Genomic DNA, 26,301 nt, shown 5'->3' with positions numbered 1-26,301 from the left:
AAAGAATTTATATACCTATATGCATAACCAATAAATACAGACAATAGTGTGGTGAAGGCCAGGGTGGGGCAGGGGCTGGGAGGAGAGAGAGAAAAGGGGGATTGAGGACATCTTTAATACTGTCTAGAACAATAATAAAAAGGCTAATAATATTGAAAAATACATTGAAAATCCCATTATACAGTGTTATAAATTTTTCTTTCAGCAGTCATACCACTTTTTAAAGAATTTTAAAATGAGGGGAAAAAAGTGATTCTAACATTTTTGGCCTGAGTAACTTTCAGGGTCATCAGCTTATCTGGGGTAGACAGTGGGTAAAGTATGTTGATCTGGGGGTAAGATTTGGAGTTTTGTTTTGGACAAGTTATATCTGAGATGTTTATTGGAGATGTTGAGTAGAGAGCTGAACATATGGAAGTCAAGGGAAATGATCAAACTGGAGATGTGCATTTGGGAGTTGTTAGATTAAATATGATGTTTAAAATCATAAGACTGGTATAGGTCAATAAGGAAGTGAGTGTATATAGATAGAAGAAGAAGTCCAAGACTAAAACTCAGGGAACTCTGATGTTGAGAGGTTATAGAGATATGGTGGCATCAGTAGAGGAGACTGGAAAGAAGTAGCTGGTGGATAAAAGATCATGATGTCCTGGAGGCCAAGTACAGGAAGAGGAAATGACTAACTTTGTCAAATGATGCTGATAATATCATGTAAAAGGAGAGCTGAGAATTGACCTTTAGGTTTAAAAATATACAACTCATTGGTGATTTAGAAAGAGCAGTTTTATATTTTAAAAAATATATTTTATTGACTTTTTACAGATAGGAAGGGAGAGGGATAGAGAATTAGAAACATTGATGAGAAACATCCATCAGCTGCCTCTTGCACACCCCCTACTGGGGATATGCCCGCAACCAAGGTACATGCCCTTGACTGGAATCGAACCTGGGACCCTTCAGTCCCCAGCCGACGCTGTATCCACTGAGCCAAACCGGTTAGGGCTAGAAAGAGCAATTTTAGAGAGGGCTGAAGTCCCTGTGTCCTTGCTAATTGGTGGCTGAGGGTCCTTCTCAGTTTCTAGAGACTATTTACATTTCTTGCCTTGAAGCTCCCTTCTTCCATCTTCAAAGGCAATGATGGGTCAGTTCCTTCTCATCCTTTGAATCTCTACTGCCTCTTTTTCTGTTGTCACATCTCTCTGGCCAAATATTCTGCCTTCCTCTTCTACTTTGAAGGGCCCCTGTGATTACATTGGTTCACCCAGATAATCCAGGATAATTTCCCCATTTTAATGTCCATAAACATGAGCACATCCGCAGAGCTGCATTTTTCCATGTAAGATACCATATTCATGGGTTCTGGGGGTTAGGATGTGGACATATTTATGGGGGGCATTTTTATGTCTAACACAGAAGTCATTAAAGTATAGGTTGTACTTTAAACCTTCAGAATAGAAAATATTGCCCAAGGATACGGTGTGATTGCTTCCTGTATCTTCTTCTGGGAGATTATTTTACCCATCCTTGTCCTATATGCCCCAATCTCTTACATATTGAATTCCATATCTGGATAGGTGTTTTACCAAGTTCTCAACAAGAGGACTGGTACCCACTTTCTTGACCTTGTTAATCTCATGATCTGTGGCTAAGTCCAATTTATACCCATCCATCACCTCCTCTCAGCCATCTCTACCTCTTGGGCTCTGCTGCTTCCCTGAGAGTATGCTCTTCTTGTATGTAGGTGACTTATTCACCTTGCTCTGGAGCTGCCAGCCTCCTTTTTTACTTGATTCATGGCTATTGACTCTTTCCTGGAGTTCCGTTTTTTACTTTCTGTCCACCCACTAGCTCTCTCCCTGCTGCATGCTGCAGACAGTATATTAGTGGAATCAAGCATGGCTATTTATGAATAAAGCTTATTCCAGCACCCAGGGTGTGAGCCCCAAGTGAGAGCTTCAAGCCTTTTGAATGACAAAAAGAGGTAGCAGGAAAATAAAAGACAGCATGTGCTGTGATGCCCCATGGACTCTCCTGTAATTTTGGGGATAAGAGCATGGGATTGAGAATCTGACATCTTGGGGTCCCACTCCAGGATCTGATATCTACCAGCTATGGACAATGTTAAGTTACCACTTTCAGTCAGAATTTTCTCATTTATAATGTGGGGATAAAAGATAACCTCAAAGGTTTGTTATAAGCATTAAATGAGATAGCAGATGACCCCCAATCCAGTGTAACGAGTGCTTACTTCATCCTTTTTTTCCTGGTTCTCCCCATCAAATAAGAAAACATAGGCTACTTGTGTGATACTTCCAGATATTTCTATCTGGACACTTTTATTTTGAGTTTGGGGGAAGTAGCAGAGTCGGGTGTGGAGCTGGTGGGCTGCAGAGTGAGTAGCTCAGTCTCATTTGTCTTTAGTGGTGTTCTCAATCCAGGGTATATATTTGTAAACATTGGTGTAGATGCCGACATCCCCACCCATGAAGTGTCCGACCTCGATCCCCTGGAGCTTGTTTTTGCAGATGACAGTAGCAACAGCCACTTCCTATCAGAGATGGTGCAGAGAGAGGGACAGAGAGAGAGAGATGGTCAGATTTTTTCCTCAAAGGAGCCCTCTAGTCCCCAACTTGGGCGAGCCCTGCCTAGAGGTAGCATGCTGGGTCATGACCAGAGCACTGAACTGGAAGACAGGAAGCTCTAGAGACATTTATCTGGCTTTGCTGTCATTAGCCTTTTGTGATCTTGAGAAAGTTAGAGAAAAACCTCTTTAGAACTTGCATGTAAAATGAGTCAAACCCCATTTATTTGAACTGGTGAAGCCAGCTTCAATTTGTGAAAAGTGTAAATTATTTTTGTCAGCAATGCCCATTTTCACTTTCAGCTATGAGAATAAAAGTATTGTGAACTGCAGGCCCGACACGAAGCCCTTAAATGAATAAAGACATTTGTAAGGAGAGCCCATTACTGAAGAAACAACGCGGGCTTGCTGCAGCCTTATCAGATTCTCAAAAAATTTGAGGGGATGAAAACTTCCTATTTTTTTAAATATCAGGATTAAGTGATTAACTAGATACATACATATTCATGAAAGCTGAAAATAGAGGAAAGATTACCCCAAAAATTCGGCTGAACACTTTGACAAATTTCACACATAAGGCGTTCCTGTGGCTTCTTCCTTGCTCGGTTGTCTGGCACTCTTTATCAGACATCACGGGGGCCTCCAGGGTCTGCCTCAGGTCAGGGTGCCTGCCTGAGGGGAGACAGGGAGAGAGAACCCTTCCTGTTCACAGCTGGTACTTAGCCCTTCCACCCTCTACTGCAACCAGGGTTCTGGTTGTGTGTCTGAGAAAAGGAGGAATGAGAAAAGGGGAGGAAATGATCCTGGACATTTATGAGAGTCAATCCTGAGGATTTTGAAATAGCATTCATGTCTGTAAAAAGCAGAGTTTTCTTTCTACTCTGTGTCCAGGCTTGGAGGAATAGGAGGTGACCTGACTCAAGTCCTCAGAGGTCTCCTCTGCATATTAACGAGCCTGTATGAGAGGGAGGAGCACAACCTCTTTAATATGAATCCTGCCTCTGACAATCAGGACCCTTGTCCTCTGTGCAGTGAGGTGGCCTGTGATCCAGCTGCCAAAGCCCTAAAGAGGCAGTGGGGCATCAGACATCCTGGCAAAGGAGGAGCTTTGGACATCTGGGGTGGTGGGGTCTCTCTTTGCCAAACTGCTCCTGTAGTCTCTCCCTCCCCCTAATCCTCCCAATCTCCTCCCTTCTCTCCTCATCTCTACAGACATGAGTGGTCCTCTTGAGGGATAATTGATGGCTCTGACTTGCTGTGAGAGGTGCACTCACCACTGTTGTCATGGCTCCAGTCCAGACCTGAAAGCAGACAGACGGTGCCTGGCCGGACGTTGCTGGTGGCGAGGGCGAGGGGCTGGACTTTGTGGCTGAAGTTGGCTGACTTGGCCAGCTTAATGAGCATGAGGTCATCCTGGGGGTAGCTATCACTAAAGTTCCAGTAGCGGATAATATTGATGGGGCTAATGGTCTGCTCTGTCCCATCTTTGACTCTGATCCTGAAATTTCCCAGCAACACTTTCAGATTTCTGGAGGGAGAGGGTTTGGAAGTAATCACTGTCATCACCATCATCACCATCATCATCGTCATCACCATCACCATCACCATCACCAAAGCTGATATTGAATGTCGCAATGTGCCAGGTACTGTGCCAAGGACTCCATCTGGATTCTGGGTTACCTCATTTAACACTCACAACAAACTAATGAAGTGAATTCTACTTTTAATCCCCATTTTTCAGATAAAGTCATGGAGGCACATAAGAGTATTCACCCTTAGTCCCACAGCCAGTGGCGGAGCCTTTAACTACTATGTTTTCATGCAGTGTCCTTAATGTAGAGGAGATGGATATTGTGCATGGATGACTTGTATGCATGCATGTAAGCATAACCAATGGACACAGACAGTAGGGCAGTGAGGGCCTGTGCTGAGGGGCGGGAGCGGGCAGGGGGAGGTCAGTGGGGGAAAAGGGAGACATATGTAATACTTTCAACAATAAAGAATGAAAAAAAATTGTGCACAGCACAGATACATTATTTCCCTTCTTTCCAGGACCAACCTATCCAGTTGGGCATTTCTGTTCTGGCAGAGGTAAGAGAATGGGATGACTTGAATGTTGGGTAGCTCCTGTTTGCTTCATCAGATCCACTCCCAGCCCTACTTTGTCCTGCTCTGTACCTTTGTAACATGATATATGTTGATTAAATCAATGGGTTTTGGCTAGTAGGAAGCACTAGAAAGTAACCATAGGAAGAAGTGTGAGGTTGGAGTATTTATCCTCCTGGCTCCTTTCCTGCAGGTTGCCACAGATTGGCTGTTGGCTGTGTCTCATGACCAAAGGTTACAACTCATATAAGGTGGTCTTTTTATAAAATGATTTCTTTAGCTCTGCTTCCCCTCTCTCCTCTCTCTCTCCTCCCTATTTGTACCCATTCTCTCCTCACCCCTTTAGGTCTAGGGGTAGTAACTGCACCTTTCTTTGTTTTTTGTTAATCCTCACCGGAGGATATTTTTCCATTGATTTTCAGAGAGAGTGGAAGGAAGGTGGAGAGACAGAGAGAGAAATATTGATGTGAGAGAGACACATCGATGGTTTGCCTCCTGCACTTGCCCAACCCTAGGGCCAGGGATCGAATCTGCAACAGAGGTACATGGCCCTTGACCATAATTGAACCTGCAGCCCTTCAGTCCATGGGCCAATGCTCTGTCTACTGAGCCAAACCAGCTAGGGCTTCACTTTTCTAATACTAACCATGGGAGTACTGAACTATTCTTTGTATTGTTCCTATTTCCCTTGTCCATACCTTTGTTGTTAGTTCTTTTTGAAAATTCTCCTCAATTTATCCAGTTTGAGTGCATCACAAGTTATTTGCTGGTCCTTAACTTATCAAACACAATTATATTGCCAGTACAAAACTTGAGAAAATTGATGAGAGGCTGAGGCATAATATCTACAACAGGGTTCTTCAATGGCAACACTATTGACATTTTGGGCTGGGTAATTATGTGTTGTGGGGGTTGTCCTGTGCATTGTAGATGTTTAGCAGCATCCTTGCTCTGGCTTCTATTCACTAGATTGATGCCAATAGCACAGCCGCCCCTAACCCCAATTTCATTGTGACAACCAAAAATATCTTTGGACTTTGCCAAATGTGCCCTGGAGGGAAAGTTGCCTCTATTTGAGAACCACTGATATAGGATGAGTGGTAGCTGTTTTGGAGGGGGTTGGGGATGCCCAACACTCACGTTAAGTAGCAGTGAGCTGGGGCCAGCACCCAGTTTTTTTTGATGAGGACACCCACACAGGGGTTGAAGTGAGACTTGAGGTATGCCAAATAGGGAGCATGGTCTTCTTTCTGCACAGACGAGTGAGTGGAGAAAAATGCTCCTGAGAAAATAAAATGTCTGCATATATAAGACATTCTTATAACAAATAATACCATCAGTAATTTCCTAGTTGAAAAGGAATATATACAGTTTTAAAGAAGTAATTGGCCAAGAAATATTTGACATTTTTTCCTAATAAAAATGTAAATTGAAATGACATACCATTTTATCTAATATTTACAATAATCATTTTTGTTTAATGTTGATAAGATTCAGTCAAGGAAAGTATAACGAGACGGACTCTCATTCACTGTTTTTAGGAATGTGAATTGATTGTTACTTTTTGAAAAACAATTTAGGAATAGGTATCAAGAATTATAAATGGTTCATCACCTGTGATCTAATCGTTCCAGCCCCAATAATTCATTCTACTAAAATAATCAGATGTAGACAAAGATTATGAATAAGTATGCTCATTTTAGCACTGTTTATAGTAACTAAACATTGGAAACATAAATGTCCAATACAGTAATGTTGGACATTGAAATGAAAAAGTACATGTACAAATGGAACATCATACATATTAATTTGCATAAATCATATTTATAAATATGAAACAGCAAAGGAAATATTGGTAACTTTTCTTTAAGTTAAAAATAATTAAATCCAGTAATTCAATGGTCTAAAATAAGAAGCAACAAATAAACCATTTAAGTGCAAAAATATACAAATAAAATAAAGTCTGGGAGTAAATTCAAACCAACTATTAGCACTGGAAGAGTGCGCTCAACCTGTCCCGAGAGCCCTTGAATGGGGCATAGGAAGGGAAAACCCTCATTCTGCTCATAACCCTTTCTCTTGACTCTTTTTTGCACCTTCTACACACACATCTGCCTTATTCCATCCTACATTAACCCATATCTTACAGGATAGATTAGAAGGTCATGTATACATACCAACAAGGACACTCAAACAGAAGATAAATTTCATAGCAATCTAGATCTTTCCCTATGACATGTAGAAGAAGATCAGTAGAGTATGGAACTTTTTCAGCTCAGTCTTCTCCTTGAGAACACCTGGTAGAATCAGTGGATATAGTTAGTATAGGGGACACGCAATGGCAATGAGATTGGAAAACAGCTCTTGACTTAAAAGGGGATAGAAGAGGGTTCTACATAAATAGATGGAGGCCCTTCTGCACCAGGGAAGGAGGGGACTGTACCTCTATTGGGGTTTTTCAGGGAAGAAAGGAAAAAGAAGCCTATCTCTTTAGACTTCTGGATCCAGGTTTCTCTATCTGCTATTCCTAAAAGCTCACCTGACTAAAAGTAGTTCAGCTGTCTGTGGGAAAGGGAGCTCTAGACTCAGGACTTACATTCCCCATGGAGTTCTGAGGCCAGTACTACAGGGAACAGGATTCTGCACCTTAGCTCAAGAAGACAGTGTCCCCAAGTTTGCTCTGAACCCCCCAGTAGTTATTTATACTTTCCCTCAGCCCCTCCCTTCTTTATTACACTAGCTTCATCTTTCCCTGCGGTCACTGTTTCATCACTTGGTCATCATCACCAACTTAGTCTAGCCGTCCTGATCAACATTTTTGAGCTAAGAAAATATAGGAATAAAAAGCATTCATAGAGCAGTTATTTTGACATTTGGAGAATGGTTTGAATTCTAGATTACATCAGCTATAGGATCTACTGTATGTTGATGACAGTTAAGAAGGCAGGATCTCTAAGTGGTTTTTTAACCTAATGAAAAGATTTCTCAGCCGATTATCTGCCTCTTTCATCTTGGAATAATTGGGAATACTCTTTAACAAGAAAAAGAGCAGTAATGCTGATAGCTAACACCCATTGAAGGCTTACTGAATCCTATGCACTGAACTAAGTTCTTTACAGACATTGTTAGTAGTGATTTTATATTAAATTACTCTAATATGATGTAAGTTACACTTTGTATCACTATAACCCTTTAAATTTTCTTAAGCCCATAATCTCATTTCAATGTCACAGCCGGGGAAAGAGGAGACAAGGCTGGGCTGATATCATTTTTTTTTTTTTCTGGAGCTATAGGTGACACCTGAAACAGGGAGAATTTAAGTAATTTTCTCAAAATCACACATGACTGGAAAGACTAGAAGTCAAATCTGGGTCTTACTGGATAAACAGCTTTTCAAGTACATACCCTGGGCTGCAACTAAACAACCAGCGTTCATGAATCTTGGAAAACTGCACAAAGTTTCCTCACACCAAGTCCCTCAGGTGTGAAATGAAAAGCGGATGTGGCACATACTTTCCTGAATGTTGCAGTGAACACAGAGGTACATTGTGGAGAGGGCTGCTTAAGGAAATGCAGGTGGGGCAAAAGTAGGTTTACAGTTGTGTATGCATGAAACACAGTTTATTCTTGTATTACTATTTATTAATTGTATTATTTTCTATAAGAGCAGTTGTAAAGCTACTTTTGCCCACCCTGTATACTGAGACAGCATGGAGTTGTGGAAAGTTTCCTGTGGTGTAGGATGGACTCAGTTAACACAGGTGAAAAGTTGAGAAAGAGATATACTTACTCTGAGGTTGTTTCCCCCAGATATTTTGGAAATACTATGGGCTAGGACAGGAGTTTGAGGTCTGGGTTGGGAGTGTGAGGTCTAAGAGCAGAAAAGCAGGGTCACTATCTAGGAAAAGATCTCTAAAAACAATAAATTTTTCTGTAGGAGGTTAGCACTGGGGACTACTACCTCTCTATGAGTTTCAAATTGGTATCTGTAGCCCAGACTTCCAATCCCACATCTTCCAATGCCTTTTAGAGGCCATTGTTGGCATCTTCCTTAGGCCCCTGACATTTAGCATGTTAAAATTACACCCCTCATTTCTCCAGCCTTTCAGATTCATTTTTTTAACCTGTTTTCCTTATTTTGGGATATAAATATGCCTTCCACTTGTTTGATTTCTCTCTTTTTCTTACCACTCAGTCCTCAAATCCTCCCTGTTTTGAGGAATTCCTAAAATCCATCCATATCTTCCCATTCTCATTGCTATCATTCTAATCTAGGTCATACACTTGTCTCCCATGACCTAATGTATGTGACCATCCATTGTTTCCCAAATTGACTCTTTCTCTCTGACTCAGAATTGTTTTTTCTCTAAAATCCAAATGAGGTCATATTAGTCTTCTTAAAACTCTTCAGTAGTTCCCTACTGCCTAAAGAATAAATCTGAGCATGATTTAGGAACCTCCCTTGATCTTCATCTCATTTTGTCTTTGTCAGTCTTTCTTTTCATCCCTCTTTGACACCCCTCTCCCACCTGGCCAGCCTATACACTTCTTTTTGAGGCCTACCAAACTTAATGTGGGTTTTCTTGTTTTAATACTAATAACTTTAGCCCTTAACTCATCCTTAAGCTTATGAATCCCATTCATTTTTTTCCCCTTTTTGTTTTAGGTTAGTGATAGTTCTTAAAGCTTCTCTTTGAAAAAATAATTTTAAAATGGTTTTAGCAGATACCCAGGAAAAAAATTAACTTTAGAATCTTATGGATGGGTGGATTGTGTGTGTGTGTGTGTGTGTGTGTGTGTGTGTGTGTGTGTGTGTGATGTTCAACATTTTTTTGTATGTTTGTAAATTAGTTGTTATTAAGTTCTTTATTACTGTTATTATAGCTTCTCTGTACATATGAAGACATATCTGTCCCCAGCCTCATTCCACAGAATATCTCAAGTTTATAGGACTGTAAATCTATTATTGTTTTATTCTGCCATCTGCTTTACCATTTAAGTAATACTCTTGTTATATTTTGCCACCAAAAATAAATTTTAAAAAGGCAGCTAGAGAGAAAGTTGAGAGAGATGAAGAGAGAGTGCATGAGAGAGCGAGCAAGTGAGCATAGACGGGCCATATCCAAGGGGGCAGTGTGGTAAGAACAGATTGACAGGGGCCACTGGTATGGGTATTGGTTGGGAACTTTTATTCAAATTGATATCTGTGGTTGTGTGGTATGGATCTGTACAAGTGAAGCAGTTCTGAGGAGGGGTGGGCTAAGTGTGACATATGCATAAAGGGGAGGGGAGTCAGTGTCACACAGAGGGGTGGAGACAGCTCTGCTTCATCAGAGTAGTCCAGAACGGAGAGGGGTCAGTGGGACATGTAGAGGGAGGGGTGCAAGTCACACACTGTGGGGAAGGAACTGGTGAAAAAACTGAGAGGCAAGGGAAGGAACTTGGGATGAATTTTTAACTCCACAGAAGGTTTAATTGACTCCTGCTTTGGAATTCTTTCCCCTAGATGAGGTGGATAAAGCTAAAATCCTAGGAATTCATCATCCCATAGGGTGGATTTTTACTTAGGCTGAGAAGACTTCTATATCTACTGTCCTGTTTTACACTGAGGCTCAAGACCAGAAAGAGAGCCCTTGAGACTACAAACTTGTATAGAGTCCTCATCCTGGCTCAATCCCCTGCACCTCCTCCCACTGAATTCCCACGCAGGTTATAAGTTCTATCCCTGCTTTGTGCCTATTAGTTTCACTACATCCTTATCTTCAGAACAGGATTCAGGCATCAACATGAAGTGTGTTCTATTAACCTTACTGATGGTGACTGGTGAGTGATGACCAAGTTCATTAGAACTCTATGGGGGGGGGAGGGGGAGGTTTGGAGCTTGTTGGAGAGGGAGAGCTGGTGCATAAGGAACATGGAAGTTTGGGAAGTAGGTGATATACTAGTTATTTTCTGTACAGGTTCAGTGATTTATTATATCTAACTACACCTTTTTATTATGGGCTTAAAACCTCCTGTGAATGTCTGATAACCTTCTCTGGTTGAAACATGGAGGATGTCAGAAGGGAGGATGGAGATAGGATCCTGGAAGAGGGCATAGAAATTTATAAAAGAAAATAAAAAGCAAAGACAGTAGGTATTTTGCTGTGTGGTTCAAAAGGAAAAAGTAGATTTTGTTCTTGGGCTTTAAAATGTGTAATAAATAATAATAGTCAAACCACCACCACCACCACAAAAGCATATCTTACCTAATAATAGACAAACATGTAAATTGACTGTACCTTCGCTACGCTAACCAGCCAATCAGGAGAGTATGCAAATTAACCTAACAAAGATGGCAGTTAATTTGCATATGTAGGCTCCAAGCGGTGGAGCAAAACCTGACAGCCCCGGGGCCGGCAGAGCAGCGAAAGCCTCACAGCCGCGGGGCCCGCGGAGCATATTTGGTGGCAAGCATATTTGTACCATGCGGGGCCAGCGGAGCAGCGAAAGCCTCACGACTGTGGGGCCAACTCCAGCTGGAGCCTGGCCAGAGCGAAGGCCTGGGTGCCGGGTGCCAGAGGAAAACGAGTGCCAGCGGCCAGGGGAAAGGAAGGTCTTTTGCATGAATCTCTTCGTGCAACAGGCCTCTAGTACTTATATAATGAACACTGCCCTGTTTTCTACATATAAACTCATTTAATTCATATTAAAACTTTTTGAGATAAGTATTATTGTTCTTATTTAGTTGATAAGAAACTGAGGCACAGAGAAATTAAGTATCTTGCCCATAATGAAATTAGTATGGCTCTGTAATTAATCAATAATGCTCTTCTACTTAATAGTTAAGTGGTTTTGGACAAATGCCTTAACCTCTCTGAACCTCAGTTTTCTTATATGAAAAATGAGAAAAATAATGTCTGTCTTTTAATGACATGTAATGCTTCCTATAAACTGACTGTAGTTAACCGAGTTAAGTGCAGTAGGGGATGGGTAGGTTGTTTCATTCACACAGAGGAACCAGCAAGTGTGAAGGTCATAAAGTGGGACATACTTAACTAAAAGACCATCCCTATTGCTGGAGTGCAGAGGAAGGAAGTAGACTAAGAGTTATATATTGTAGAGGGTCTTCTAGTCTTGGTTTTAGAAATTATTCTCTTGGAGTCATGATGTCTGGTCCCAAAGCATCCCTACAGTTGACTAGTAGGAAAAGTCAGGGAGCTGTGCAAAAGGCTGCATTGCTGTGACTGGATAGAGCTAAGAAATAGTAAGATTTTAAGAGACTAGAAATGATCAAGGATGTCTGGAAAGAAGAAGGGAGGTCAGGTAGAGAATAAGTGCATACATTGGATTTGGAATCAGATACACTGAAGTCTGAAACCTTGAACTAACCATAATCCACTATTTGTGTGGCCTCAAGGAACTTTCCTAATGTGTAAGTTCTTAATATGTAAAGTAATATAAAATGTATCTACCCTACAAAAAAGTCTAAAAGTATGTGAAGTGCTTAGTACAGTGTTTTTATCATGCGATTTTCTAGTACCATAGTATGGGGGCTACGTGATTAATAAGTGATAAATACTGATATGGACTGACACTGGATCCTAAAATCTCCATAACCAGCCCACTTCCTTTAATCAGCTGAGTTACCTATTGATTCTCTTCTCTCTTTGTCCCAGGTGTTGTTCCACTTGTTAGTGAAGACATGGAAGACTTAGGTCAGATGCTGTACTTATTATATCTGAAATCTAGTTATAAGCCCTGTGTGGGGACTCTGATTGCCCCCCAGTGGGTGGTGACAGCAGCTCACTGCTTCTTGCCGTAAGTACTGAGGATCAGTTCCCTCTGTTCTAAAGCTCCAAAGCTGGGCCTCAATACTTCTTGTGCTGGTCAAGAAATCCTAGGCCTCTGATGGTCCAGTGGAGCTCAGCTACTCAGATAACACTTGACTAAGGAATGTCCCACATTCTTATGTTTAACATGTCCAGAAGGAAAAATAATGTGGTACAATATCTTACATGTATGTAAAAATAATCCTGCAAATCATTCTTAATATTTTTTAAGGTTCATCCAAAGTGGTAGGCGTGTGATTGTATTTCCTTTTTAATTGTGTGATATAATATTTCAGTTCAAATGTCCCACAACTTGTTCATTCTTAACAGGCATTTGAGTTATTTCTAGTTTCTGTTCTTTTGAACAGTGTTACTGTAAGCAGATTTGTACCATGCACCTTAAAGAATATTCTTGTGTATATATCTGCAATATTTATCTGTGTTGGTGTGTATCCATATTGATTTACACTTAGTGGCCAGATTATTATGACCACCCCATCAGTACTTCATTGGGCCACCTTTTGCCTTCAATACTGGGGCGATTCTTCTTGGCATTGACTCCACGAGATGTGGAAAGGTGATGCGAGGAATCTGACACCATGCCTGATGCATAGCACTGTCCAGTTCTGTGAGGTTGTGGAACCAGCTGCCTGATGGCTCTTTTAACTTCGTCCCACAAATGCTCAATTGGATTGAGATCTAGTGATTGTGGGGGCCACCTAAGCAAGGTAAAGTCTCCCTCATGTTCTTGAAACCACTCCTCCACAATACCGTGGCATGGCGCATTGTCTTGTTGGAAGAACCCATCTCCATTGGGATATGCCATCAACATGATAGGATGAATTTGATCAGCAACGATACTTAGGTATGTTGTGCTATTCAGACGTTGTTCCACATGAATTAAAGGGCCCAAATCATGCCAGGAAAACATGCCCCAAACCATAACACTGCCCCCACCTGCTTGAATGGTTGTATTCATGCATGTGGGAGTGCATGTTTTCATGCTATTTCCACCAAATTATCACTCTGCCATCTGCATGATGCAACTGGAAATGTGAATCATCGGACCACATGACTTTTTTTCCAATGCTTGACTGTCCAATCATTTGTTCCTGTGTGAATTGGAGACATTTTATCATGGTGACTGCAGACGGTAAAGGTGTTCGAACAGGCCTTCGGCTTCTATATCCCATACTATGCAGTGTACGGCTAATTTGCCTACAAATGTCAGGTGGTCATAATAATCTGACCACACAGTGTATATCTGCAAGTATACCTCTAGAGTAAACACAGTGGTCCCCCCTTATCCACAGTTTTGCTTTTCATGGTCTCAGTGAACTGTGGTCAACTGCAGTTTGAAAATATTAAATGGAAAGTTTCAGAAATAAGCAATTCATAAGTTTTAAATTGTACTGTTCTGAGTAGCATGATGAAATCTGGTGCCATTCCATTTTGTCCTGCCCAGGACATGAAACATCCACGCTACATACCCTACCTACCTGTTAGTCACTTAGCCATTTGGGTTAAGGTATTAATGATTATGGTATCACAGTGCTTGTGTTCAAGACACCCTATTTTGCATAATAATGGCCCCAAAACACAAGAATAGTGATGCTAGCCCTCTGGATATGCCAAAGAGAAGCTGTAAAGTGCTACCTGTAAGTGAAAAGGTGAAAGTTCTCAACCTCATAGGCATTTTATCATCTTACATCATCACTAGAAGAAGGGTGAATACAATAGGTTATTTTGAGAGGGGTGGAAAGAGAGAGACACCCCATATTCACATAACTCCTATTATAGTATATTGTTATAATTGTTCTATTTTATTATTAGTTGTTATTCTCTTACTGTGTCAAATTTACAAGTTAAAGTTTATCAGAGGTATGTATATATAGGAAAAAACCATAGTATATATATGGGTTGGTACTATCTGCAGCTTGTCATCCACTGGGAGTCTTGGAACATATTGCCCATGGGTAAGGAGAGACTACTATAATTAGGAGTGGAATTTTTGGGTCATAGAAGATGCAAATGTTAGCTTTTACACATCCTCCAGTAATTTATAAGCATTCTTCCAACATTGGGTATTGTCCAACTTTTGTTGTTGTTGCTGACTATCAAATATCTTATTATGTTCCTCATTTTAAAAAAGGCGAAAGATTTATGCGATCTGAAGAGAAACCAGAGTATATGTGTTCCTCATTTTATTAGCATTTTATTTCTCCTCCTACTTCTGCCAGTAATGTTTCTTTTAGGAAATATCTTTCTTTAAAATTTATCTTTATTGTTGAAAGTATACAGCTGTCCCCCTCTTCTCTCTTCATTGACCACCTACTTCCCCCATCCCGTTCACTCCCCTCAGGCCTTCACAACATTATTGTCTGTGTCTATGGGTTATGCATATATGCATATAAGTTCTTTGGTTAATGTCTTCCCTCTCCTCCACCCCCTCCCCTGAGATTCATCAGTCTCTTCCATATCTCTGGGTCTATTTTGTTCATCAGTTTATTTTGTTTATTAGATTCCACATAGAAGTGAGATCATGTGATACTTGTTTTTCTGTGACTGGCTTATTTTGCTTAGCATAATACTCTCCAGGTCTCTCCATGCTGTCTCAAAGGGTAAGAGATCTTTCTTTTTTATAGCTGCATAGTATTCCATTCTATATATGCACCACAACACTTTTATTCATTTATCTACTAATGGGCATTTGTTCTGTTTAAAACGACAGTGAGGTATCACCTTACACCTGCCAGAATGGCTACCATAAACAAATCAACAAACAATAAGCAGGAACTACTCTTTTGAATATTTGTGTTTTGAATTTTTTGAAAATTGCTTTGTAGGACTTTGACAAATGCTCTAGTTATTTCTCTTTTGTCAGTTGTATATGTGTTGAAAATTTCTTCTTCCAGTTTTTGGCTTGATCTTCTTTTTATGGTGTATTTTGCTGAATAAGAGTCTTAACTTTGATATAATTCAATTTAACACTTGAATTATCAATCTTTATTTGTGGTTACTGGGTATTGTGCTTAGTTGAAAATATTCATTATGACCTTAAGATCAGAAATATAGTTCTTTAAATTTACTTCTACAGATTTTAAAGCTTTGATTTCATATTTAAACACATCATTTGGAATTGATTTTTATGAATTGTGTGAAATAGGAATCCAATTTTTTTTTTTTAGCATACTAACCAAATATCCCAATATAATTTATCTAATGATCCCCTCTTTCCCTGGTGATCTGCAATGCTGCTCTTGTATCTAAGTGTCTGTTTCTGGGCTCTTTATGCTGTTCCATTGTTTAAGTTATTATGGACCAATACCACAATGTCATAATAATTATGTCTTTATCATAAATCTATGACATCTGATAGGGTAGACCAGGGATCTTATTCTAAATCAGGAACACCTAGGTATTTTTTTAAAAATAAATTTTAAAATCAACTTGTCAAGTTCAATTAAAAAATTCTGTTGGGATTTATTTAGAATTGCTTTGATTCTTTATGTTAGTTGAGAAGAACTTCATACATTTTAATATGAATATTTAATGTAACAAGGTCTAAAGTTAAAAAATATCCCAATGCCCTCCTCATGTCCCTTCTCACTTATATTCCATCAATATCCCTCAGAGGCAACCACTATTTTGTTGTTTTTCCACCATAGTTTAGTTTTTCATGCCACTGAGTTATTTTAAGCCCCGATTCACTCAACATAATTTGCCTGAGTCATCTATTTATCATGAATTCTCTCCAAAATAAACTTCTGTATTTACTTGCAAACATCTTTTATGGTAAATCAAAGTAGTTTCTTAAGAGAAGGTAAAAAGGGAAATTGAGGGGGAAGAGAAAACATAAGAGGGACCCATTTTATATAGTTACTAGAGGCCCAGTGCACAAAATTTGTGCATGGGGGTAGGAGGGGGTTGAGCTGGCCTGCACCCTCTCAAATCTGGGACCCCTCGGGGGATGTCCGACTGCCGGTTTAGGCCTGATTCCGGCAGATCGGGCCTAAACCGGCAGTCGGACATCCCTCTCGCAATCCAGGACCGCTGGCTCCTAACTGTTCACCTGCCTGCCTGGTCGCCCCTAACTGCCCTCCCCTGCTGGCCTGGTCATCACCCCTAACCACCTCAGCCTCAGCTTCCGCCACTGCAACTTTGTCCGGAAGGACGTCCGGAAGGTTGTTTGGCTGTCTGGTCTAATTAGCATATTACGCTTTTATTAGTGTAGATTAACACTGTAAATGTGAGTGATTTTTCTTCCACAAGAAAGGAGAGTAATCTTAGAAGCAGAAAAAGCCAATTTGATAAACATAGACACACAAGAGAGCTGCTATAGCTGATTTAAACAATAAGTTGGACCTAACAATTCCATCATGTTGAATAATTAAAACACCAATTCTTATTAATTCCCAGGGATGAAAATAGAGGAGGTGATCCATTAAGTGATTTCTCATTTAGACCAACAAGAGAGACTCTTATCACAAGGGTTTCTTCCCTTTTTGTTCTAATGTATCTCTCAAATGAACAATCTTGCTCTTATCAAAAGTTCCTCAAAGTAGCCATTGCATTTCTTGACAGTCTTTTGAATGGGAAATTATGCCCTTTAGGGTGATATCATGTAAATTTACATATGAAGGGAGTACATGTTTGGTACAGACGAGCAAACAGACTGATATGATCTAAGGAGAATTGCGACAGTCAGTAAAACAACTTAACCAAAGACCTGTCATCCCCACCTGAGGCCCAGAAAAATCCTTCACTCCAAGCAGGTGAAAATAGAACAGTGGTTCTCAGGGACACAAAAACATGACAAAGGAAAACTCTTGTAGTGTACAATGTCTTGTAAAATTCACCCAAGGCAAAGTTTATCAAAAGGATGATGCTTTGATGAAATCTTCTAAACTTGTCAGTCCATGGGGTTGGCTTAAGGATGGACTTATCAGGCCCATTCCTGTCTTTTTTTTTGTTTTTTTGTTTTTGTTTTTGTTTTTGTTTGTTTTGTTTTGTTTTGTTTTCAAAAAATATTTTTATTGATTTGAGAGAGAGAGAGAGAGAGAGAGAGGAAACATTGATGAAAGAAAAACATCAACATCGACTGGTTGCCTCCTGCACATGCCTTGCTGGGGATCGAGCTCGCAACTCGGGCATGTGTCCTGATGCAGAATCAAACCGGTGACCTCTTGGTGCATGGATTGATGCTGAACCACTGAGCCTCACTGGCTGGGCAGTGCCATGCTGTTTTTTTTATTATTATTATTATTATTATTATTATTATTATTATTATTATTAGTTAAGGTATTACAAATGTGTCCTCATCCCCCCCATTAACCCCCAACCTCCCCCCCACACACAAACTCATGCTCCCATCCCCCTGTTGTCCATGTCCATTGGTTTGGCTTATATACATGTATACAAGTCCTTCGGTTGATCTCTTCCCCTTACCCCCGCCCTCCCCTACTTTCCTTCTGGGGATTGATAGCCTGATTGCTGTTTCTCAGTCTTTGGGTCTGTCCCTTTTCATCAGTCTATGTTGTTCTCTATAATCCACAAATGAGTGAGATCATGTGGTATTTATCTTTCTCTGACTGGCTTATTTCACTTAGCATAATGCTCTCCAGTTCCATCCATGCTGTTGCAAAAGGCAAGAGTTCCTTTTTTTTTTTACCGCAGCGTAGTATTCCATTGTGTATATGTACCACAGTTTTCTAATCCACTCATCTGCTGATGGGCACTTAGGCTGTTTCCAAATCTTAGCTATGGTGAATTGTGCTGCTATGAACATAGGGGTGCATATATCCTTTCTGATTGGCGTTTCTGGTTTCTTGGGATATATTCCTAGTAGTGGGATCACTGGGTCAAATGGGAGTTCCATTTTTAGTCTTCTGAGGTAGCTCCATACTGTTCTCCACAGTGGCTGCACCAGTCTGCATTCCCACCAGCAGTGCAGAAGGGTTCCTTTTTCTCCACATCCTCTCCAACACTTGTTGTTTGTTGATTTGTTGATGATAGCCATTCTGACAGGTGTGAGATGATAACGCATTGTCGTTTTGATTTGCATCTCTCGTATAATTAGTGACTTTGAGCAGGTTTTCATATGTCTTTCGGCCTTCTGTATGTCCTCTTTCGAAAAGTGTCTATCTAGGTCCGTTGCCCATTTTTTTATTGGATTGTTTATCTTCCTTTTGTTAAGTTTCATGAGATCCCTGTAAATGTTGGAAATTAAACCCTTATCGGTAGTATCATTGGCAAATATGTTCTCCCATGTAGTGGGTCTTCTTGTTGTTTTGTTGATGGTTTCCTTTGCTGTGCAAAAGCTTTTTATTTTGATGTAGTCCCATTTGTTTATTTTCTCTTTAGTTTCCATTGCCCTAGGAGCATTATCAGAGAAGAAATTTCTTCGGCATATGTTTGCGATTTCGCTGCCTGTGGATTCCTCTAGTATTTTTATGGTTTCCCGTCTTACGTTTAAGTCTTTTATCCATTTTGAGTTTATTTTTGTGTATGGTGTGAGTTGGTGATCTAGTTTCATCCTTTTGCATGTATCTGTCCAATTTTCCCAACACCATTTATTGAAAAGACTGTCTTGACTCCATTGTATGCTCTTGCCTCCTTTGTCGAATATTAATTGGGCATAGTGGTTTGGGTTGATTTCTGGGGTCTCTATTCTATTCCATTGATCTATATGTCTGTTCTTGTGCCAGTACCAAGCTGTTTTAAGAACAGTGGCTTTGTAATACAGTTTGATATCTGGTATTGAGATCCCACCTACTTTGTTCTTTCTCAGGATTGCTGCAGCTATTCGGGGTCTCCATTCCTGTCTTATCCCTTTAGACCAGTGGTTCTCAACCTGTGGGTCGCGCCCCCTTTGGGGGTCGAACGACCCCTTCACAGGGGTTGCCTAAGACCATCGGAAAACACATATATAATTACATATTGTTTTTTTGATTAATCACTATGTTTTAATTATGTTCAAGTTATAAAAATGAAATTGGGGGTCACTACAACATGAGGAACTGTATTAAAGGGTCACGGCATTAGGAAGGTTGAGAATCACTGTTTTAGACTTTATCTTAAACTCCGAACAAAGTTACAAGAACAGACTGAGGCAAATGGTATTGTTGTTAGGAGACAAAATAAACTTGACATTTGGGAGTTCAACAAAAAAAGTGGTGCTCGGTTACCTATGTGCTGCTTACCTTACCTTCATGGTTGGAGAGACCCCTGAGTGAGACTCAGGGAGGTGTCCTGTTCTGAAACCGGAGTGTTGAGCCAGGATAGTAAGTAGATCTCAAATGGATCTCAGTGGAACATCCAGGATTTTTGACTATTGTTCTCCTAAAGGACCATCAGAAAACCTTGTTGATCCAGCAAAGTTTTGATAGAGAGGTAAAGCATAGTGTATTCAGGCAAGCCTCCCTAGCTTAAAAATATTTCAACTCTCCAAGCTTTCTTTGTACAATCTCACATTTCTTGTTCCCTCCCATCAAAGGAGCTTCCCTAATAGAACCTATTACTTTCATAGAAGCCTTGACAACCCATTTGCATGCATCTTTCAATTTTCTTGGTCTTGAATTGGAACTACTCTCTGGAATTATGCTAAGAGTAGAGCCCAATCACATTATAGGTTATGGAAATGGCAAATTATTGGATTTACATAATGCACAACCTTCATGACCACCTATAGTAGCTGCACATAAAAGATAAAATGGACAAAGATGAGAAGAGAAGGTGAAGTGGGTGATTATAGAAGGAAATGTATGTGTGTGTATGTGTGTGTGTGTGAGTGAGAAAGAGATTAGCCTTGTGATGTATGATAGTATCTTTTTTCCCCCTTAATTTTCTAGAGATCTCCAGGTCATCTTTTTTGGTGGTTCTCAAAGTTTTCAAGACTTTACAGGGGAGATTATACCTTATGAGAAGATCTTCATTCACCCAAACTTCACTGCCACTTCTCCTAAAAATGACCTCATGCTGATAAAGCTGTCTCTACCTTTCATCTTTGTCACTGAGTTTTTTCAGTTGCCTACTCTTGTGAATAATGAAGTTAAAGATTGCTTGGTTCACACCTGGTTACAGGGTGAAGATTATTTTGGTGAGTGACTGTCAAAAGGAAGAGTTAGTTGTATTCTTAGATATATTCACACCTTCAGACCTCTGAGGAATTAGGGGAAGGGATTGGAACTTATAGGCCCAGTGCCAGATTTCTAAGCACATGTGTGAAACTAGAAATGGAGCAACCATAATGGCTCCCTAAAGTAGAAGGGGTGGCTCCTTGAGGCCTTTGAGAATCAAATCCTAAATCAAGGGGTCACATGTGTATATCATATTGGCACATGCAGCAGGGGGCTGGATGCTGTATCTATGCTTGAGTTTTGGTTCTGCCATTTATTATAGGGTTATGGACACATTATTTAACTTATTTGAATCTTAAAAATGTGTGAAAATAATATTTTACCTTTGTCTAACAGGAGTGATATTGTTATAACTACAACAGCAACAATAGATACCATTTATTGAGCACTAATTATGTACTAGGCACTAAGTCCCCTCCACGTATTATTTGGTTGTCGTCATACATCATGTTTTCTTAGGATTTATATCTTTTAAGTGAGAAAACCAGGACTCAGGGAGATTAATTCATTGTCTATGGTAACACACCATAGCTTGGATTCAGATCTTGCTTGCTCATTGATGATAAACTGAGCAGGAGGACATGTTTAATCCATGATAAGGTACATCAGTTCTTCTCTGCATTTCTTTTTTTTTGTTGTTAATCCTCATCCAAGGATATTTTTTCCCCATTGATTTTTAATATTTTTTTTAAAATATGTTTTTATTGATTTTTTACAGAGAGGAAGGGAGATAGAGAGTTAGAAACATCGATGAGAAAGAAACATCGATCAGCTGCCTCCTGCACATCTCCTACTGGTGATGTGCCCACAACCCTGGTACATGCCCTTGACTGGAATTGAACCTGGGACCTTTCAGTCCGCAGGCCAACGCTCTATCCACTGAGCCAAACAGGTTTCGGCCCCATTAATTTTTAGAGAGAGTGGAAGGGAGTGAGGCAGAGAGAGAAACATCGATGTGAGAGAGACACATCTATTGATTGCCTCCCTCATGTGTCCCAACTGGGGCTTGGGTTTGAACCTACAACCCAGGTATGTGCCCTTGACCTGGAATTTAACCCATTATTCTTCAGAGTGCAGGCTGATGCTCTAACCACTTAGATACACCGGCCAGGGCTACAGTCTATTTTAACCAAGAATAAATCGCAAAGGAGGAGGAAGCAGGATGCCTTATGAAAATGCAGGTAGGAATGGAAATCTCTCTTACTTCTTGTGCTTAGGAAATCAAGACTATGACCTGCACAGCATTCGTATACAATGGAATCCTCATTTAGACTGCACAAAATTACTGGGTAAAAAATTCCTTGAAGACATGTTCTGTATGCGAAACAAAGTAGGAAGCCAACAGCCATGCCAGGTAACTTTCCTTATCTCATTTTTACATATGCTCAGTAGCTTTTCTTCCTGGCTTTGTGTCTCTGTTACCACTCATCCTTTGTCGAGGCTGTGGAATTTATACTCAGCCTAAGAGCTCTGAGAGCAAGGAGCTGAAGAAGGATGACTCTCTGTCCTCTTCCCTGTGTTAGAGGTGAGAGAAATAGATATTCTGTGAATTCAAAGCTATTTTCCAGTTTCCAGCTACTGCTTTGAAATTTCTGTCTCTATGGATTACTGGGGTAGTTAATACAGTGGAAAGAAGCCTTCAAAATAGTTTCTTATATCCTGGGCTCCTTTGCATGGCAAATATAGTGGCTTTCACTTTTGTTCAGGTATTGAGGAATTCTCAGATGGGAGGGAAGTTCTGATTGCTCTACTCTGTCTGGCAGGTGGTCACAGCTGCACCAGTCATATGTGGCTATGAATTAAAAGGAGTTATGTCTTGGGCAACTGGATGTATTCTGACAGGACACACTATTGTCTTCACTGACCTCTCCAGCTACAGTCCATGGATCAAGAGCATTATTTCTATGAAATAAGCTGATCTGGAGCTCCACTGACACCCTACATCCCAACTGACCCATGGCAACCACATTATGCATCTCAGTCCCAGTCTTTCCTAGGATCTAGGCTTGGCTGAAGTTTCAAAAGAGATCAGTGATGACTCGTGGGTGTTGGCATGGCTCTAGTTTCTTTAACTGCTTGCTTGCTTATCCCCAACTCATGAATACATGCTTATAACATTGAAAACATGAATGTTGGTGTCAAGAAGTGGAGGTGACCCAGGAAGCTTTTTGGATCCTACTAACTCAGCTACTTCTCTTAAAATACTCCCTGCTCTATCCTAAAAACAAAAAAAGACAAGTAGAAATGAGGGTCAGTAGTACCAGGAGTCTATCTGGGCAACATATAAACCACATGCCACAGTATGTGAACAGTAATTTCCTAAAAATTGATTAGATGATTTAGCAGTTCTTCTAAAGACCAACTGTCTATAGGGTCAGTGTGTGTGTGTGTGTGTGTGTGTGTGTGTGTACGTGTGTGTGCTTGTATGTGTCTATGGGTGGTTATAGTTAACTTTTTCATTAGCTACTTAAAAGATCTCTAGAATTCAAGTTTTGCTTAGGTTTGCTGAGGCTATGCAAAGGTCAGTGTAATTTTTGGAATAAGGATTTCTGTATTTAAACAACAGCTATAATATGAATATTATGAATGTCAAGGATTTCATAAATGGTAGGATGATTTTTTTCTAATACATTGTCCTTCCAGTTTACTGTTTAAAAAAAAGATATGTTTTTATTTCAGAGAGAGGAAGAGAGAGAGAGAGAGAGAGAGAGAGAGAGAGAGAGAGAGAGAGAGGGAAATATAAATGATGAGAGAGAATCATTGATCAGCTGCCTCTTGCACGCCCCCTACTGGGAATCGAGCCCACAACCAGGACATGTGCCCTGACCATTAATCAAAACCTGAGTTCCTGGTTCATAGGTTCATGTTCAATCATTGAGCCACACTGGCTGGGCTACTACTATTTTTTTTTTTTTGCTTAGAATCACAAATCGTTTTGAAAGGGCATGAGAGTGGTGGAGTTTATGAGGTTTATGCATGGGAGTTTGCAAACATGCCCCTGGATACACTTTCTATACCATGCATGCATTCATGAGCATACACTTTCATCCATAAGCATGTCCCAGAGGTACCTGTTGCTTACTTTTAAATATGTGTTCTCTACACATTATTTTTAAACTAGTGCTCCAGTGCACAGATTTGTGCACATTGAAAGGAAATTAATTAGAAGGTGGCTGGTGGGGCAGGACTGGACCAGAAGGGCCAGATACGCCCTGGAGCCAACCTCCTGATGTCCCTCCCCAGCCAGCCGCACACCCGGGGCAGTGCTGCAGCTTAAAGGGTGTCTGCAGAGTGATTGGGGTCCCTCCAGCAGGTGGGCCTGTGGGGATTGGTCTGAAACTGGCTCTCTGACATCCCCCAAGGGGTCCCGGATTGTGAGAGGGTGGTTTTCGGGTGACGCACCCTGAAATCAGGCTCCCTCCTCTCTGGTTCCAGGGTGCATCACCCAAGAACCGCTGCTACCAAGTCACCGCAGCCCAGCAGCTCCTGCATTTGACCCCTGGTGGTCAGTGCGCATCATAGCTACTGGTCAGACAGTCTAATAGTTGCTTAGCCTTTTATATATATACATTAATACATGATAGAATAAATTGACTTCTAAATTAAAGCCTATCCATTTTCATGTAAAATATTCGGCATTCAAGAAACTTCATTGTCTGAAATGTGAAACATAATTTGTTTTGTCCTGTGAAATATTGGGATTCTTTTGTTTAAGTTTCTATCTGATTGATATAAATCACCTACTTTTACAAAACCTCACACAACAAAAGCCATTCTTTCTTTCTTTCTTTTTATTGTTGACACTATTACAGATGTTGCCATTCTCCTTCCCCCCCTTTCCCCACTTCTGCCCAGCCTGACCCCCTTCTCTCTGGGCATCACCATATTGTTGTTCGTTCTTTAGATAATCCCTTCACCTTCTTTCATCCAGTCCCCCTTCCTCCTCCTCTCTGACAGCTGTCAGTCTGTTCCATGTTTCCATGCCCCTGCTTCTATTTTGTTCATCAGTTTATTTTGTTCATTAGATGAAACCTTTCTTTTGAGACTATTAATGGGGTCAGAAATAATATGGGAAATGCTCAATGTGCACAGGGGGGTTCAGGAATTGGGCAGTGATTAGTAATTTTAACAGTTTCCACCTGTTTCACCTTTTTGTTGCCTACTTAATTCCTACTAAAGTTTGTTAGACATGCTCTCCATCTTTACTTATCTATACCAGATGGTGTATTATCGTCAGCCAGCTAAGCTAGTTGCAACCTGAACTTTTCACTGGGAAGATCTTTCTAACAACCTACCTCCATGTCTGTCCTTTATGTTTTTATGGCTTCAGACTTATAGATCTGTCACCATTATACTGCAAATATTCTGGCTTGAATCAAGCTTTTTAATTGCTTGGTTACCAGTTCTTCAATTTTTGGGCATTTTTTCTTCTTTATATCTTCTGGACTTGATCTTTCCGGTACTAGTTCCCTTATCTCCATCTCATCTCACACCCCAATATAAAAAGAAAAGGCTAAATCTATCTATCTATCTATCTATCTATCTATCTATCTATCTATCTATCTATCTATCTATCATCTATCTCTGAGACTAGACCATTCATCACACTACTAATTTTTGTAAGAGTGTCACTACTTTTCTAATTACTCTCAATTTCTCCTAAGCTCAAATCCCATAGATGGTTGTTTCTAAGCCTTTTCTTTCCTATCCTCATTTTAACTTTGTCTACCAAGCACTTTAGGCTGCCTGTGCTCTGTCTTCTCTCATCTACCTCTTCTCCTGACATGCCACAAATCACTGTTGCATTCCATTTTGGGTTCCTTTTTTTTATTATTATTATTAATTAAATCTTTATTGTTCAGATTATTACATTTGTTCCTCTTTTTCCCCCCCATAACTCCCCCCCACCCAGTTCCCACCCCACCCTCCTCCCTCACTCCCCACCCACTGTCCTCATCCATAGGTGCACGATTTTTGTCCAGTCTCTTCCCGCATCCCCCTCACCCCTTTCCCCCCCAAAAATAGTCCACTCCCTTTCTATGCCCCTGATTCTATTATAATTACCAGTTTATTCTGTTCATCAGATTATTCACTTGATTTTCAGATTCACTTGTTGATAGATGCATATTTGTTGTTCATAATTTGTATCTTTACCTTTTTCTTCTTCCTCCTCTTCTTAAAGGATACCTTTCAGCATTTCATATAATACTGGTTTGGTGGTGATGAATTCCTTTAGCTTTTTCTTATCTGTGAAGCTCTTTATCTGACCTTCAATTCTGAATGATAGCTTTGCTGGATAAAGTAATCTTGGTTGTAGGTTCTTGCTCTTCATCACTTTGAATATTTCTTGCCACTCCCTTCTGGCCTGCAAAGTTGCTGTTGAGAAATCAGCTGACAGTTGTATGGGTACTCCCTTGTAGGTAACTGACTTTCTTTCTCTTGCTGCTTTGAAGATTCTCTGTCTTTTGCTCTTGGCATTTTAATTATGATGTGTCTTGGTGTGGTCCTCTTTGGATTCCTTTTGTTTGGGGTTCTCTGTGCTTCCTGGACTTGTAAGTCTATTTCTTTCACCAGGTAGGGGAAGTTTTCTGTCATTATTTCTTCAAATTGGTTTTCAATATCTTGCTCTCTCTCTTCTTCTGGCACCCCTATAATTCTGATGTTG

General features: G+C 40.3%; 2 protein-coding genes across 3 annotated transcripts; one reads left to right on the top strand and one right to left on the bottom strand.

Moving 5' to 3' along the window:
- Nucleotides 1-2,407: 2,407 nt before the first annotated feature.
- PRSS37 (serine protease 37) lies at nucleotides 2,408-6,898 on the bottom strand. Of its 2 annotated transcripts, none has more exons than XM_036327023.1 (5): nucleotides 6,865-6,898; nucleotides 5,828-5,969; nucleotides 3,856-4,109; nucleotides 3,117-3,253; nucleotides 2,408-2,548 (listed from the first exon to the last, which is right to left on the bottom strand). In XM_036327023.1, the coding sequence occupies exons 1-5, from the start codon at nucleotides 6,896-6,898 to the stop codon at nucleotides 2,408-2,410; spliced, it is 708 nt and encodes a 235-aa protein (XP_036182916.1). The 2 variants fall into 2 exon arrangements, with proteins under 2 accessions (XP_036182916.1, XP_036182917.1); XM_036327024.1 differs by having other exon boundaries at nucleotides 3,859-4,109.
- Nucleotides 6,899-10,452: 3,554 nt separating this feature from the next.
- Nucleotides 10,453-22,549, top strand: LOC118665771 (probable inactive serine protease 58). Its single transcript, XM_036327058.1, has 5 exons — nucleotides 10,453-10,510; nucleotides 12,346-12,487; nucleotides 20,349-20,596; nucleotides 21,854-21,990; nucleotides 22,400-22,549. Exons 1-5 carry the CDS (start codon nucleotides 10,474-10,476, stop codon nucleotides 22,547-22,549), a joined length of 714 nt encoding a protein of 237 aa, XP_036182951.1. The 5' UTR covers nucleotides 10,453-10,473.
- Nucleotides 22,550-26,301: the final 3,752 nt, after the last annotated feature.

This window comes from Myotis myotis, unplaced genomic scaffold (genome assembly GCF_014108235.1).
Source record: "Myotis myotis isolate mMyoMyo1 unplaced genomic scaffold, mMyoMyo1.p scaffold_m19_p_11, whole genome shotgun sequence".
Taxonomy (NCBI): domain Eukaryota; kingdom Metazoa; phylum Chordata; class Mammalia; order Chiroptera; family Vespertilionidae; genus Myotis; species Myotis myotis.
This window is presented reverse-complemented; position numbering and strand designations above follow the sequence as displayed.

Bases quoted from the DNA above. Each gene is read 5' to 3' on its own strand.
- PRSS37 (XM_036327023.1), bottom strand. From the start codon at position 6,898: ATGAAATTTATCTTCTGTTTGAGTGTCCTTGTTG. The intron at 5,970-6,864 runs GTATGTATACAT...TTATTTTCTCAG, and splicing joins CTGTTTGAGTGTCCTTGTTG to GAGCATTTTTCTCCACTCAC. The intron at 4,110-5,827 runs GTGAGTGTTGGG...CTCTCCCTCCAG, and splicing joins CCAGCTCACTGCTACTTAAC to AAATCTGAAAGTGTTGCTGG.
- LOC118665771 (XM_036327058.1), top strand. From the start codon at position 10,474: ATGAAGTGTGTTCTATTAACCTTACTGATGGTGACTG. The intron at 20,597-21,853 runs GTGAGTGACTGT...TCTTGTGCTTAG, and splicing joins ACAGGGTGAAGATTATTTTG to GAAATCAAGACTATGACCTG. The intron at 21,991-22,399 runs GTAACTTTCCTT...TCTGTCTGGCAG, and splicing joins GAAGCCAACAGCCATGCCAG to GTGGTCACAGCTGCACCAGT.